At 43.8% G+C, this 13,198-nt stretch overlaps 1 protein-coding gene across 4 annotated transcripts in view; it reads left to right on the top strand.

Moving 5' to 3' along the window:
• The window catches only part of CLIP4 (CAP-Gly domain containing linker protein family member 4), a 53,504-nt gene that overhangs the window by 22,231 nt on the left and 18,075 nt on the right, over nt 1–13,198 (top strand). For all 4 annotated transcript variants that reach the window (XM_038396872.2, XM_038396869.2, XM_043511639.1 and 1 more), the window contains 2 exons: nt 133–251; nt 9,747–9,983. In XM_038396872.2, the coding sequence (XP_038252800.1) occupies nt 133–251; nt 9,747–9,983 (356 nt within the window). The remainder of the gene's footprint in view (nt 1–132; nt 252–9,746; nt 9,984–13,198) is intronic.

Below are 13,198 nucleotides of genomic sequence, written 5' to 3' on the forward strand. Positions count from 1 at the left end.
TGGTTAAGGAGGGGTACTACATAAAATCACCATTCATCAGCATCTCAGTTACAGAAAATAGTGCTTATTTATATGTTGAAATGTTTTAAGTAACACCTCTTCCATTCTCACTCATGTGTTGTTTAATTGCAGATGTGGATGCCACCTGCAGTGACTTCGATTTTGGAACAGCTTTGCATATTGCTGCGTTTAATTTGTGTACTGCAGCAGTGAAGTGTTTACTGGAACATGGAGCAAATCCTGCCTTTAGGGTAAGGTGTAAGATTTCAGATGAACCAAAAGGATGAAAAGTAATTATTTTGACTGTTTAATGTTGCTGTAGCCAGGTTGGTCTCAGGATATGAGAGACTAAGTAGGTAAGAAGAAAAGGAGTACTTGTGGCACCTTAGAGACTAACAAATTTATTAGAGCATAAGCTTTCGTGAGCTACAGCTCACTTCATCGGATGCATTTGGTGGAAAAAACGGAGGGGAGATTGATATACACACACACAGAGAACATGAAACAATGGGTTTATCATACACACTGTAAGGAGAGTGATCACTTAAGATAAGCCATCACCAGCAGCGGGGGGTGGGGGGGAAGGGGAAGGAGGAAAAGCTTTCATGGTGACAAGCAAGGTAGGCTATTTCCAGCAGTTAACAAGAATATCTGAGGAACAGTGAGGGGTGGGGTGGGGTGGGGGGGAGAAATAACATGGAGAAATAGTTTTACTTTGTGTAATGACTCATCCATTCCCAGTCTCTATTCAAGCCTAAGTTAATTGTATCCAGTTTGCAAATTAATTCCAATTCAACAGTCTCTCGTTGGAGTCTGTTTTTGAAGCTTTTTTGTTGAAGGATAGCCACTCTTAGGTCTGTAATCGAGTGACCAGAGAGATTGAAGTGTTCTCCAACTGGTTTTTGAATGTTACAATTCTTGACGTCTGATTTGTGTCCATTCATTCTTTTACGTAGAGACTGTCCAGTTTGACCAACGAGAGACTGCTGAATTGGAATTAATTTGCAAACTGGATACAATTAACTTAGCTGTAGCTCACAAAAGCTTATGCTCTAATAAATTTGTTAGTCTCTCAGGTGCCACAAGTACTCCTTTTCTTTTTGCGAATACAGACTAACACGGCTGCTACTCTGAAACCTGTAAGTAGGTAAGATATCTTTTATTGGACCAACTTCTGTTGGTGGAAGGTTCAAGTTTTCAAACTACCCTGATTTCTTCCTGTCTGGGGAAAGAAATCAGCGTTCTGTGCTAAATACAAATTGGGACACAGTTAAGCATAATGGGTAACGTTAGGAGGTCCCTTGAAATAAAGTGGGCAATAAGGGTTAGATTGTTTATGCAAAAGGAGTTTGATGTGGGCCATTGAGGGTTAGCAGGCTGGTGTGTGTTAGGTTGTTGTAACGAGCCATGTCCTTGGTTTTAGTGTCTAGCAGTGTTATGAATTTAAGTTTCCAGGCTTGCCTTTTGAAGGTGTTGGACAAGTTTTCTTCAAGGATATAGTGCTGAAAGATCAGATATGCAGTGATCGCTTGTGAAAAGTGGTAGTCCATAGGTGTTAGGGATTTTTTGTCTGTTATGATTTTCTTGTGCGAGTTCATTCGAGAGTGTAGTGATTACTTTGACTGTCATTTAAGAAAACTTGTATGCCGTGGTGTTGTAGCCGTGTTGGTCCCAGAATGTAAGAAAGACAAGGTGGTTGGTGAGAGAGACAAGCTTACACAGAGCTCTCCTTCAGGTCTGGGAAGTGTATTTAACTGTGACACTCTGAATACAAGGCTGAACAGATTGTTTAGCATAAGTAGTTAACACATATTTCAAGGAACCATTCAAGTTGAAGTGTCCAGTTAACACCTCTCCAGTCGTAGGCAGGAAACGAGGGGTGGGGGGGAAAGCTGGGGAGTGTGGTTATCTGAATTCTCTGTCCTCATTGGAAACCTGCATAACACCTTCAAAGGATGAGTCTGGGAGCTTAAATTTGTAATTTTGCTAGATATTAAAAATCATGAACTAAACACATACATTGAATTCATGGCTTTTCACAACAATCTATAACGACCTCCTCTCCTCCCAGCTTTTCTTTTTCTTCCTTTCCCACTATGATTTGAGAGGTGTTAGTCGGTCACTTCACCTTGAATAGTCCCTTGAAAGGTTCTTTGTAAGATGTAAAAAGAACAGGAGTACTTGTGACACCTTAGAGACTAACAAATTTATTTGAGCATAAGCTTTCGTGGGCTACAGCCCACTTCATCAGATGCATAGAATGGAACATATACAGTAAGAAGATATATATACATACAGAGAACATGAAAAGGCAGAAGTTGCCATACCAACTCTAAGAGGCTAATTTAATTAAGATGAGCTATTATCAGCAGGAGAAAAAGAACTTGTGTAGTGATGATCAAGTTGGCCTATTTCAGACAGTTGACAAGAAGGTGTGAGGATACTTAACATGGGGAAATAGATTCCAGCCACTCCCAGTCTCTATTCAAGCTCAAGTTAATGATATCTAATTTGCAAATTAATTTCAGTTCAGCAGTTTCTCATTGGAGTCTGTTTTTGAAGCTTTTCTGTTGCAAAACTGCCACCTTTAAGTCTTTTACTGAGTGACCAGAGAGGTTGAAGTGTTCTCCTACTGGTTTTTGAATGTTATGATTCCTGATGTCAGATTTGTGTCCATTTATTCTTTTGCCTAGAGACTGTCCAGTTTGGCCAATGTACATGGCAGAGGGGCATTGCTGGCACATGGTGGCATATATCACATTGGTAGATGTGAAGGTGAACGAGCCCCTGATGGTGTGGCTGATGTGATAAGGTATTATGATGGTGTCACTTGAATAGATATGTGGACAGAGTTGGCATCGGGCTTTGTTGCAAGGATAGATTCCTGGGTTAGTGTTTTTGTTGTGTGGTTGCTGGAGAGTATTTGCTTCAGGTTGCGGGGCTGTCTGTAAGCGAGGACTGGTCTGTCTCCCAAGATCTGTGAGAGTGACGGATCATCTTTCAGAATAGGTTGTAGATCTTTGATGATGCGCTGAAGAGGTTTTAGTTGGGCACTGACGGTGACGGCTAGTGGCGTTCTGTTATTTTCTTTGTTGGGCCTGTTCTGTAGTAGGTGACTTCTGGGTACTCTTCTGGCTCTGTAAATGTGTTTTTTCATTTCATCAGGTGGGTATTGCAGTTTTAAGAATGCTTGATAGAAACCTTGTAGGTGTTTGTCTCTGTCTGAGGGATTGGAGCAAATGCGGTTGTATCTTAGAGTTTGGCTGTAGACAATGGATCGTGTGGTGTGTCCTGGATGGAAGCTGAAGGCATGTAGGTAAGTATAGCAGTCAGTAGGTTTCTGGTATAGGGTGGTGGTTATGTGACATCACATATTAGCACAGTAGTGTCCAGGAAATGGACTGCTTGTATGGATTGGTCCAGGCTGAGGTTGCTGGTGTGATGGAAAAAGGTGCCACAAGTTCTCCTGTTCTTTTTGCGGTTACAGACTAATACGGCTGCTACTCTGAAATTTGTAAGATGTGTGTATAACCACTTATGCAAAATAATCTCTTTCACAGCTAAATACAAGGTGACACTCTGCATATGCCTACACAGCAATTAAAAACCCACGGTTGGCCTGTATCACCTGACTTGGCTTGCAGGGCTTGGTTAACCGTGAGCCCCAATGTCTACACTACACCATAATTGAACAGCCTCTTAGCCTGCGCCCCATGAGCCTGAGTCAACTGACACAGGTCAGCCATCGGTTTTTAATTACAGCCTAGACATACCCACTGAATACATTTACCAGACCTGAAGAAGAGCTCTGTGTAAGCTCAAAAGTTTGTCTCTCTCACCAGCAAATCTACCTTGTCTCTCTACACTTAAGAAAAATAGCCACACACACACAAAAGTAACAACCAGTCCTGGGTTTTGGTCAGTTGAAAATGTATTTTATTGAGTGGTACTGCCTGAAAATCATTGGTAATTAATTTTGGAAGCTATTCCTGTTTGGTCAGCTGTGATCTGTTATGTATCCGACCTTAGATTTCTGTCAAGATCCAGTTCTGTCTAAAAGTCAGTTTAGTCACATTCCTCAGATTTTCCCATTACTGTATGTATGCCTGTCTTTTTATTGGTTAGTGCTCCTTTGTCCCCTAAAGTAGCCATTATCACACAGCTGTACCTCTGTTCAGAAACACAGGAATGCAACCTAAGATCATCACAAATGCTGTGTATTAATCATCTTGTCCTAATCACATGAGCCCAAATACAGTCTCTCTGACAGATCTGAATGCCGCTTGTGTATGGGGAAAGAGTCTTGTGGTGGCTGCTGAACCTGAATCTCCCATATTGCAGATTAGTAACTCTGACTTTGTTCTGAAGGAAACCAGGGTGGTTTCTGATACAGAGGCTCCTAAGAAAGAAAAGATTTAGAGTTATGGAAATATTAGTGTGGGATTTTGGTTATATTCATCAATGTGTACATTAAGAATAGTGCCTTGTTTGCCTTTATACATCCAGTTGTATGGCTTTAAAACAGTTTAATGGGTACCTCCTCAACTCGTGATCCCTGGAAAAAAGGAGAGATTTTGGCCACACCTATGATAGTTAATGATCTTCCACAAGCTCTTGTGTGTTTTCCTCCTACAGCTATTCTGCTAAAAACAATAGGTCTGTGGCAAATTATAGGTGTGCCAGGACCACGTTACTAAAGAGAGAAAATGAAAGAGCTGCTGTATTATTTTAAAATAATTCCATAAGCTCTTCCATCACAGTATCCACAAACTTGCATGTTCCTTGTAGCTGCCATTTGGACTTCTGCTGCTACCGAGTGAAACAGCCAGTTTTAAACAGACTGAATTGAAAATGCTTTTAAAAGTGTTTGATTTGCTCATCTTAAGAATTGCATTGTGGGTCAATCTTCATACCCCATCAGTTGTAAGTGTGTATACTTAGGCCTTGGCTATACTTGCGCATTATAGCGCAATAAAGCTGCCCAGAGCTCTCTACCTTCCTAGCCGTCCACACTGGCAAGGCACGTAGAGTGCTCTGACTCCGTGGCTGGAGCGCTCCTGGTACTCCACCTTCCCAAGAGAAATAACATTTGTTGTGCTCTTACTGGAGCGCAATGGCGCCAGTGTGGACACCTAATGCGCTCTGATTGCCTCCGGAAGTATCCCACAATGCCTGTTCTAGCCACTCTGGTCATCACTTTTGAACTCTGCTGCCCTGTCCTCAGGTGACCAACCGTCAGACCTGCCCTTTAAATTTCCTGGGAATTTTGAAAATCCCCTTCCTGTTTGTTCAGCTAGGCGTGGAGTACTCTCATCGCATCTTTCCAGGCAACCATGCCTCCATGCATCAGGCGATCCCCAGTATGGAGCAATGGTGAGGTGCAGGACCTCATCAGTGTTTGGGGGGAGGAAGCTGTGCAGTCCCAGCTGCGCTCCAGCTATAGAAATTACGATACCTTTGTGCACATATCAAGGGCCATGATGGAAAGGGGCCATGACCGGGACGTCGTGCAGTGCAGGGTTAAAGTGAAGGAGCTGCGGAATGCCTACCGCAAAGCTCACGAGACAAACAGCTGCTCTGGTGCTGCCCCCGCGCCCTGCCGTTTCTACAAAGAGCTGGACGCGATACTTGGGGGCAACCCCACCTCCATTCCAACGACCGCCATGGACACTTCCGAGCCTATCACAGCAAGGGGGGGGGGAGGAAGAGGAGTAGGAGGAGGAGGGAAATGCTAGTGAGGGTGCTGAGGCCAGGGGAGACACCCCAGAATCCCTAGATGCATGCAGCCAGGAGCTCTTCTCGAGACAGGAGGAAGGCAGCCAGTCACGGTGGCCGGTGCTTGGGGAAGGACAAACACCAGAGGAGGTTCCCGGTAAGCGGCTTTTTTTTTCCGGAAAGGAAGCTCTTTGGGTGAGGAGGGTTTGGGATGCATGCATGCCTAGATGCAGAATAGTGCATTGATGTGGTCTATCACATCATGGTAATCGGCATCGGTGATCTCTTCAAAAGTCTCAGACAGAACGTGGGTAATGCACCTGCGCAGGTTTATTGGGAGAGCCAGCGTGGTTCTTGTCCCAGTCAGGCTAACGTGCCACTGTGTGCTTGCTTTGGGACAGGCAAAGTGTGGTTTTGTATGGACTGTGATTGCCCTCCTTAAGTGCAGGGGAATCATTGCTCTGTCTGGTGTGTACAGTGCTTCCTCTGTTAAGTGTTGCATTTTGACTGTATAGATGCAACCTTGAGATCTCAGCCGCTGGTGTTATCACTGGCCGACAGACTGAGAGCACTCAGGAAAAGGCCCCATAAAAGCAAAGAAGACATGCTGCAGGAAGTGATGCAGCAATCTATGGAAGAGAATCGAAAGGCACAGAAGTGGAGGGAGAGTGAAAGGAGGATCCGCCAGAAGAATGAGGATCGCCGGCAGCAAAACACGATGCTCTGGCAGCAAAGCACGGATCGGCTGATCGGCATAATGGAGCTCTAAGCAGACTCTATCCAGGCGCTCATCACCATGCAGGCAGAGCACAACTGTGCTCGACCCCCCTGCAGCCTTGTCCCAAAACTCTTTCCCTTGTTCCCCCATGTCCCCTCCAACCCACTTTCCGCAACATCCAGGTTCTTACTGCCCCCAGCTGCCTCCTACACCCCTAGCTTCACCATCCCCCCATGAAAACTACGACCCTTATCCACTGCACTTAACCCCTCTCAACATGCCTTATAACCATCCTGAAGTGCAGCACTCAGTGCACAGCACTCCAGACAGGATTCCAGAGTATGAAATCAGGACATACTCAAGTCTGTGCATGAACCGGTCCCCACCCCACCCCCTTGCCATTGTGTTATTGCTGTGTTACTTTGTTTTTATTTCAATAAATGAATTTTCTTTTCAATAAATGGAGTTTTTCACTTTGAAAACATACTTTATTAGTGCATAAAGCAAAATATACCTTAGCCCAGGAAAGCAACAAGCACTACAATTCAGTGTACCAAACACAGCCACTGCACTTAACTCCCGTGCAGAGCAACAGACATTACTGGTGGCTTTCAGCCTCAGATTGCTCCCTCAAGGCATCCCTAATCCTTGCAGCCCCATGCTGGGCCCCTCTAATAGCCCTGCTCTCTGGCTGTGCAAATTCAGCCTCCAGGTGTCGAACCTCCGAGGCCCATGCCTGAGTGAAGCTTTCACCCTTCCCTTCCCAAATATTTTGGAAGGTACAGTACGTGGATATAACCACAGGGATGCTGGCTTTGCCAAGTCCAGCTTCCCATAAAGAGAGCGCCAGCGGCCCTTCAAATGGCCAAAAGCATGCTCCACAGTCATTCGGCACTGGCTCAGCCTGTAGTTGAACCATTCCTGGCTGCTGTCCAGGCTCCCTGTGTAGGGTTTCATGAGCCACGGCATTAAAGGGTAAGCGGGGTCTCCAAGGATCACAATGGGCATTTCAACTTCCCCTACAGTGATGTTCTGGTCTGGGGAAAAAAGTCCCAGCTTGCAGCTTCTTGAACAATCCAGTGTTCCGAAAGATGCGTGTGTCATGCACCTTTCCGGGCCTGCCTGCATTAATGTCAATGAAACGCCCAGGGTGATCCACAAGCTCCTGGAGAACCATGGAGAAATACTCCTTCCAATTAATGTACTCGGAGGCTAGGTGGTCTGGTGCCAGAATAGGAACATGTGTCCCATCTATCGCCCCTCCGCAGTTAGGGAAACCCATTTGTTGAAAGCCAGCCACAAGGTCATGCACGTTACCCGGAATCACGGTTCTTCTGAGCAGGATGAGATTAATGGCCCTACAAACTTGCATCAACACAATTCCAGCGGTTGACTTTCCCACTCCAAACTGGTAAGCGACCAATTGGTAGCTGTCTGGAGTTGTCAGCTTCCAGATTGAAATAGTCACCCACTTCTCCACTGTCAGGGCAACTCTCAATCTCGTGTCCTTGCGCCGCAGGGTGGGGGCGAGCTCCTCACACAGTCCCATGAAAGTGGCTTTTCTCAGCCGAAAGTTCTGCAGCCACTGCTCATCATCCCAGACTTGCAGAATGATGTGATCCCACCTCTCAGTGCTCGTTTCCCGAGCCCAAAAGCGGCATTCCATGGTGGAGAGCATGTCCGTGAATGAGACAAGCAATTTTGTGTCATATGCGTTATACAACTCAGTATTCTCGTCAGACTCCTCACTGTCGCTTTGGATCATAGGGAATAACTCGACTGCCAAACGTGACGTGCTGGCAAGACTTGTCAGCATCCTCCTCAGCAGTTCTGGCTCCATTCCCGCAGACCAAAAGGGAAGACAGAGTGCACCGCACAGAAACGGTTGAAAGATGGCGCCAAATCTGGACAGAAACGCAGGGATTGCTGGGATGCGAAGTGATGCATCACGGGGCGTTGGGGCAGGATCCAGAATGCCCCACACCCCCACCCCCTTCCCACCAGCCACAGCACCAGAATGGAAAGAGGTGCTCTGTGGGATTGCTGTCCATAATGTACTGCTCCCAATGCCACTGCAAGTGCCGTGAATGTGGCCATGCTAGGGTGCTTGCAGCTGTCAGTGTTGACAGTCTGCAGCACTTTCCCTACTATGCTCTTCAAAGGCCGGTTTAACTCAAAGCGCTCTACAGCTGCAAATGTAGCCAAGCCCTTAGATTTCATTGTCCATTTGGAACTAGACTAAGAGCATCAATGTTTTTCCATGCATAGAAAGTCTGTCTTCTAAGGCCTGTCAATAATAAAGTACAGCCATGTATTTGAAGCCAGTTCATGATGCTCTCATTTGTACTTTGGAGCAGGGACTGTCATTTATCATGTTTTTTACAGTGAGTCTCAACCTGGTATCCTTTAGATGCTATCATAATATAAATGCTAAATAATAATCTGACCTGGATTACAACAAGCATAGCTAAATTGCCCATGGGGCAGCTGTTTTCACATACAGCCATGGCAACCTTATTTGTGTCTGCTGTAGCTACCGAACAGTCTTTGTATCCTACCTTCTAGGAAAGTCTAGGTAGCCTTTTCATATTGCTTTGAAATAAAGTTTCCAGGATGCATGCATGCAGCACATGGACAGTGTTCTTTGGGATGCACTAGCAATAACTGAGAGACGGGAGGACCAGTAAACTGGGCTACAACTACGTGGCAACTTAACCACTGAGAATGAAGCCTTGTTAGCTCCTTAGTTACTAACCAAATACTAGGCATCCGATGTTGTGAGCAGACACAAGCCATGTTAGAGCCAAGCATATCACAACCTAGTTAAAAACCTCATCAAAAATTGTAGCATAGACCATGGTTTGGCTCACCATATCAGATTTGGTGCAAGTTGGTAATGATGGAAAGCCATTGCCAGCTAGTAGCTTTTCAGTGGGCTGCTTTTGGTCAACTAGTTCCAGGGACTATATACAATAAAAAAAATTTTTAACGAGCAAATATCAATTGTATTAAGGCCACTTGGAGAATCCTTAGTTTGTGTGCCAATGATGGTGTGGAAACTTTCAGAACATCATGGTAGTCTATTTTCTTAGTCCTTCATACCATGCACTTTAAAATGCTGTATTTTGTCTCAGTCAAATGCCTATTTAATATTTTTATGTATGCATGTTTGAAAATTTTGGCTGCTCGTTACTAACAACAAAAATGATAGCAAGGGGATTTTAAATTTTATACGTGGACACTACTTCTGCACAGCCAAGTTTTGGCCTGTCTTTATGTTAAGTCTTTTAATTATTCTACCCTGTTTATATAGAATGACAAAGAACAGAGTCCAGCAGACGTGGTTCCTGATCCGGTAGATATGCCATTGGAGATGGCAGATGCTGCAGCAAGTGCAAAAGAAATCAAGCAGATGCTGTTGGATGCAGTGCCTCTGTCATGTGACATCTCAAAGGCCAAGCTTCCAAACTATGATCATGTCACTGGCAAGGCCATGCTTATGTCACTTGGCTTGAAACTTGGAGATCGTGTTGTTATTGCAGGACAAAAGGTACGTGAGCAAATTTGAAACTGCACAAGTAATCTCCTGTGAATGGGGCATTTGTAGTATGTTTGAAACTGATTTCTTATCTGTAAATGTAAAATAACTTCTGGAAGGTATGAGATGTGGATGACAGTAGAGATGCGAAAATATTTCCATTGCTGGAAAACAGGTGGAAAGGAAAATCCCCTCATGAGAAGCTGAAAGCTTATGTAATAGTGAAACTTTTTCACTGTTGTGAAAAGCAGGTTTTGGCAGGCAAAATCTTTTTTTTTTTTTTTTTTTTTTTTTTTTTAACCTGCAAACCCTTCCTTAACAGTCCATCATAATAAATAAGTAGGTCTTAGTCTTTATAGGGTATGGGTCCAAAATGCTTCCAGGGCTCACAAATACCATTTGCAGGATCTTGAGACAAGAATTTATATTCCTTAAAATTAATCTAGTTTCCATTTCCAGAAACTGGTAAAAGGTACATTTAATTCTGCTTAGCTGTTAGTTGTTTAATTTCATTGGTGCAATGCAGCTAACATCTCCTTTGATGAAACACTGCCATGTTATAGAGGTAGGAATATAATCTAAGGAGCAATGAGTAGTACTTTAGTTAAATAACTGCAGCTCAAATTTTAATTGCTTTAAACTAGATAAGTTTGGTAACTTGTTGTTCTACTGGTAACTATATTGGTATATATGAAGTCATATACTTTTTCCTCTTCTTGTAGGTAGCAAGGATTTAGAAATGATTTAAAAGCTATAGGATGTTTTTAAAGATTGCCATAAGCACACATGCAAAATTTGCTGAAACATCTATTTATAAGAGCAGAATTCAGCATTTGGATTTTCATGCACCTGTGACAACAGTACTTGCATATTTGATTTTTATGATATTAACTTTAGATTTATAATTTGGTCATTTCAATTCAAAAACTTTCCCTCGCAATGTATGAAGCAGCTTCCATTTTGAATTTGCATTTGACATGTTACTGAAATTGGGTCAGGAAAGGTGACACAATCATTAGCTATACAAAAGGCATGCTAACTGAAATGTATACAAGAAACTGCTTGTTCTGACAAGATGATTAACATATGAAAGTTGTTTAACCAGAAACAATTACACAATGAAAGTGAAGAAGAAAATAACAGCCATCAAAAATACTCGAGCTGCAAGTCAATAAAAGCTTCAGAACTAGAAGAAAGAAGTTTGTACTTATTTCAGTTACATACATAGAATGCTAGTTTTTACTTTGACATTGCACCAGAGCACTGAACATCTTCTGCAGAAAAGGACCTAGGGGTTACAGTGCACGAGAAGCTGGATATGAGTCAAGAGCGTGCCGTTGTTGCCAAGAAGGCAAATGGCATTTTGGGATGTATAAGTAGGGGCATTGCCAGCAGATCGAGGGATGTGATCGTTCCCCTCTATTCGGCATTGGTGAGGCCTCATCTGGAGTACTGTGTCCAGTTTTGGTCCCCACACTACAAGAAAGATGTGGAAAAATTGGAAAACGTCCAGCGGAGGGCAACAAAAATAATTAGGGGACTGGAACACATGATTTATGAGGAGAGGCTGAGGGAACTGGGATTGTTTAGTCTGCGGAAGAGAGGAATGAGGGGGGGATTTGATAGCTGCTTTCAACTACCTGAAAGGGGGTTCCAAAGAGGATGGATCTAGACTGTTCTCAGTGGTAGCAGATGACAGAACAAGGAGTAATGGTCTCAAGTTGCAGTGGAGGAGGTTTAGATTGGATATTAGGAAAAACTTTTTCATTAGGAGGGTGGTGAAACACTGGAATGCATTACATGAGGTATAATTACAGGAGGTGGTTGAATCTCCTTCCTTAGAAGTTTTTAAGGTCAGGCTTGACAAAGCCCTGGCTGGAATGATTTAGTTGGGGATTGGTCCGGCTTTGAGCAGGAGGTTGGACTAGATGACCTCCTGAGGTCCCTTCCAACCCTGATATTCTATGATTCTGTAAACAGTAACACTTTCACTCTATATGGATGAAGTTTTCTAGACTTGGAGCCCTTCAGTCTGAAAAGATGCGACTAAAGTGCTGCACCTCCAATAGGCTGTCAGAGGCCAGAGTTTGTGGATATAAATTGTTAGTGGTCCCCAAACTTTTTACCTCACACCCCCCATTTGCCCCTGTCAGGCCTGCAGCCGTGGCCAGGAGCGGGGTCGTGGCTCCGGGAGACAGGGACATGGACAAGAGTAAGGGGGCTGAGGCTGGGGCCACAGCTGGGGGCAGGGGTGGGGGGGCAGCTGCTGTGTGTCGCTCCTTCCCCGCCTCCCCGTGAGGGTGGGCCTGGGCCTCAGTCACGTTCCCCCCCAGGCGTTCCTCCACATCCCTCTAGGGGAGCATGCCTCACAGTTTGGGGACCTCTGGATTAAGTAATCCTATAATAGTCAAATTTAAAGGGGACAGGTAAAACGGGGAGAGAGGAAGGAGGCTCTCCCCCTTTATTGCTGCTTTCTGATATATAAAGAAGGCTAGTCTGAACGATTGTTTAAATACATTTTTTAAAAGGGGGCGTCGGGGGGCTTCCGTTTGCTGAATTTCTAATGTTAACACTCCCTTCCCCTCCACCCCAATACCTTATCTGCCCTTGAAATTATAGTGATAAACTAGCAACACAAAAGACTGAAAGCTGAGTAATTGAAAGAGGGAGATTTTTTATTTTTAGTAAGACTAATTAAAAAACCCTAAGTTTTAAAACTGATGTAAATCCACCATCTCAAACTGTTGGGAGAAAGGACATCTTTGTTAATGATTCAGCACCCTGCCCCTTAAATTAAGGTTTGTGAGCTTGTAATACACATCTGCTGAGACCAGAAGATGTCCATTGGCAAAATCAGAGAAGACGGTCTCAATGCTCCTGATCCTTTTTTTTTTTTTTTAAAGCAGCATCTAGATTAAAAACAAAAACAATTTTTTAGGCTTTTTTTTTTTTTTTTTTCCATCGGCAAGATGGAATAAAGGTCATGGACTCTTCGAAAATAAATTCCTTTGCAGCTTATCTTTAAATTTTAGGGATAGTCTGAATGTGTTTTGTTTTATTTTATAATCTCCCTCCCTCATCTGGTAGAGGCCTATATTCTTCAGGATTCTTAAGCATGTGCCTAACTTTAAGCAGGTGAGTTACCCTTTGAAGTCAAAATGAATGAACCCTGCTCAGTAAGATGTGCACTGCAGTATTTTGTTGAAGTGATGTCATTGTCTAATGGT

The sequence above is a fragment of the Dermochelys coriacea genome, chromosome 3 (genome assembly GCF_009764565.3).
Source record: "Dermochelys coriacea isolate rDerCor1 chromosome 3, rDerCor1.pri.v4, whole genome shotgun sequence".
In the NCBI taxonomy this organism is placed as follows: Eukaryota; Metazoa; Chordata; order Testudines; family Dermochelyidae; genus Dermochelys; species Dermochelys coriacea.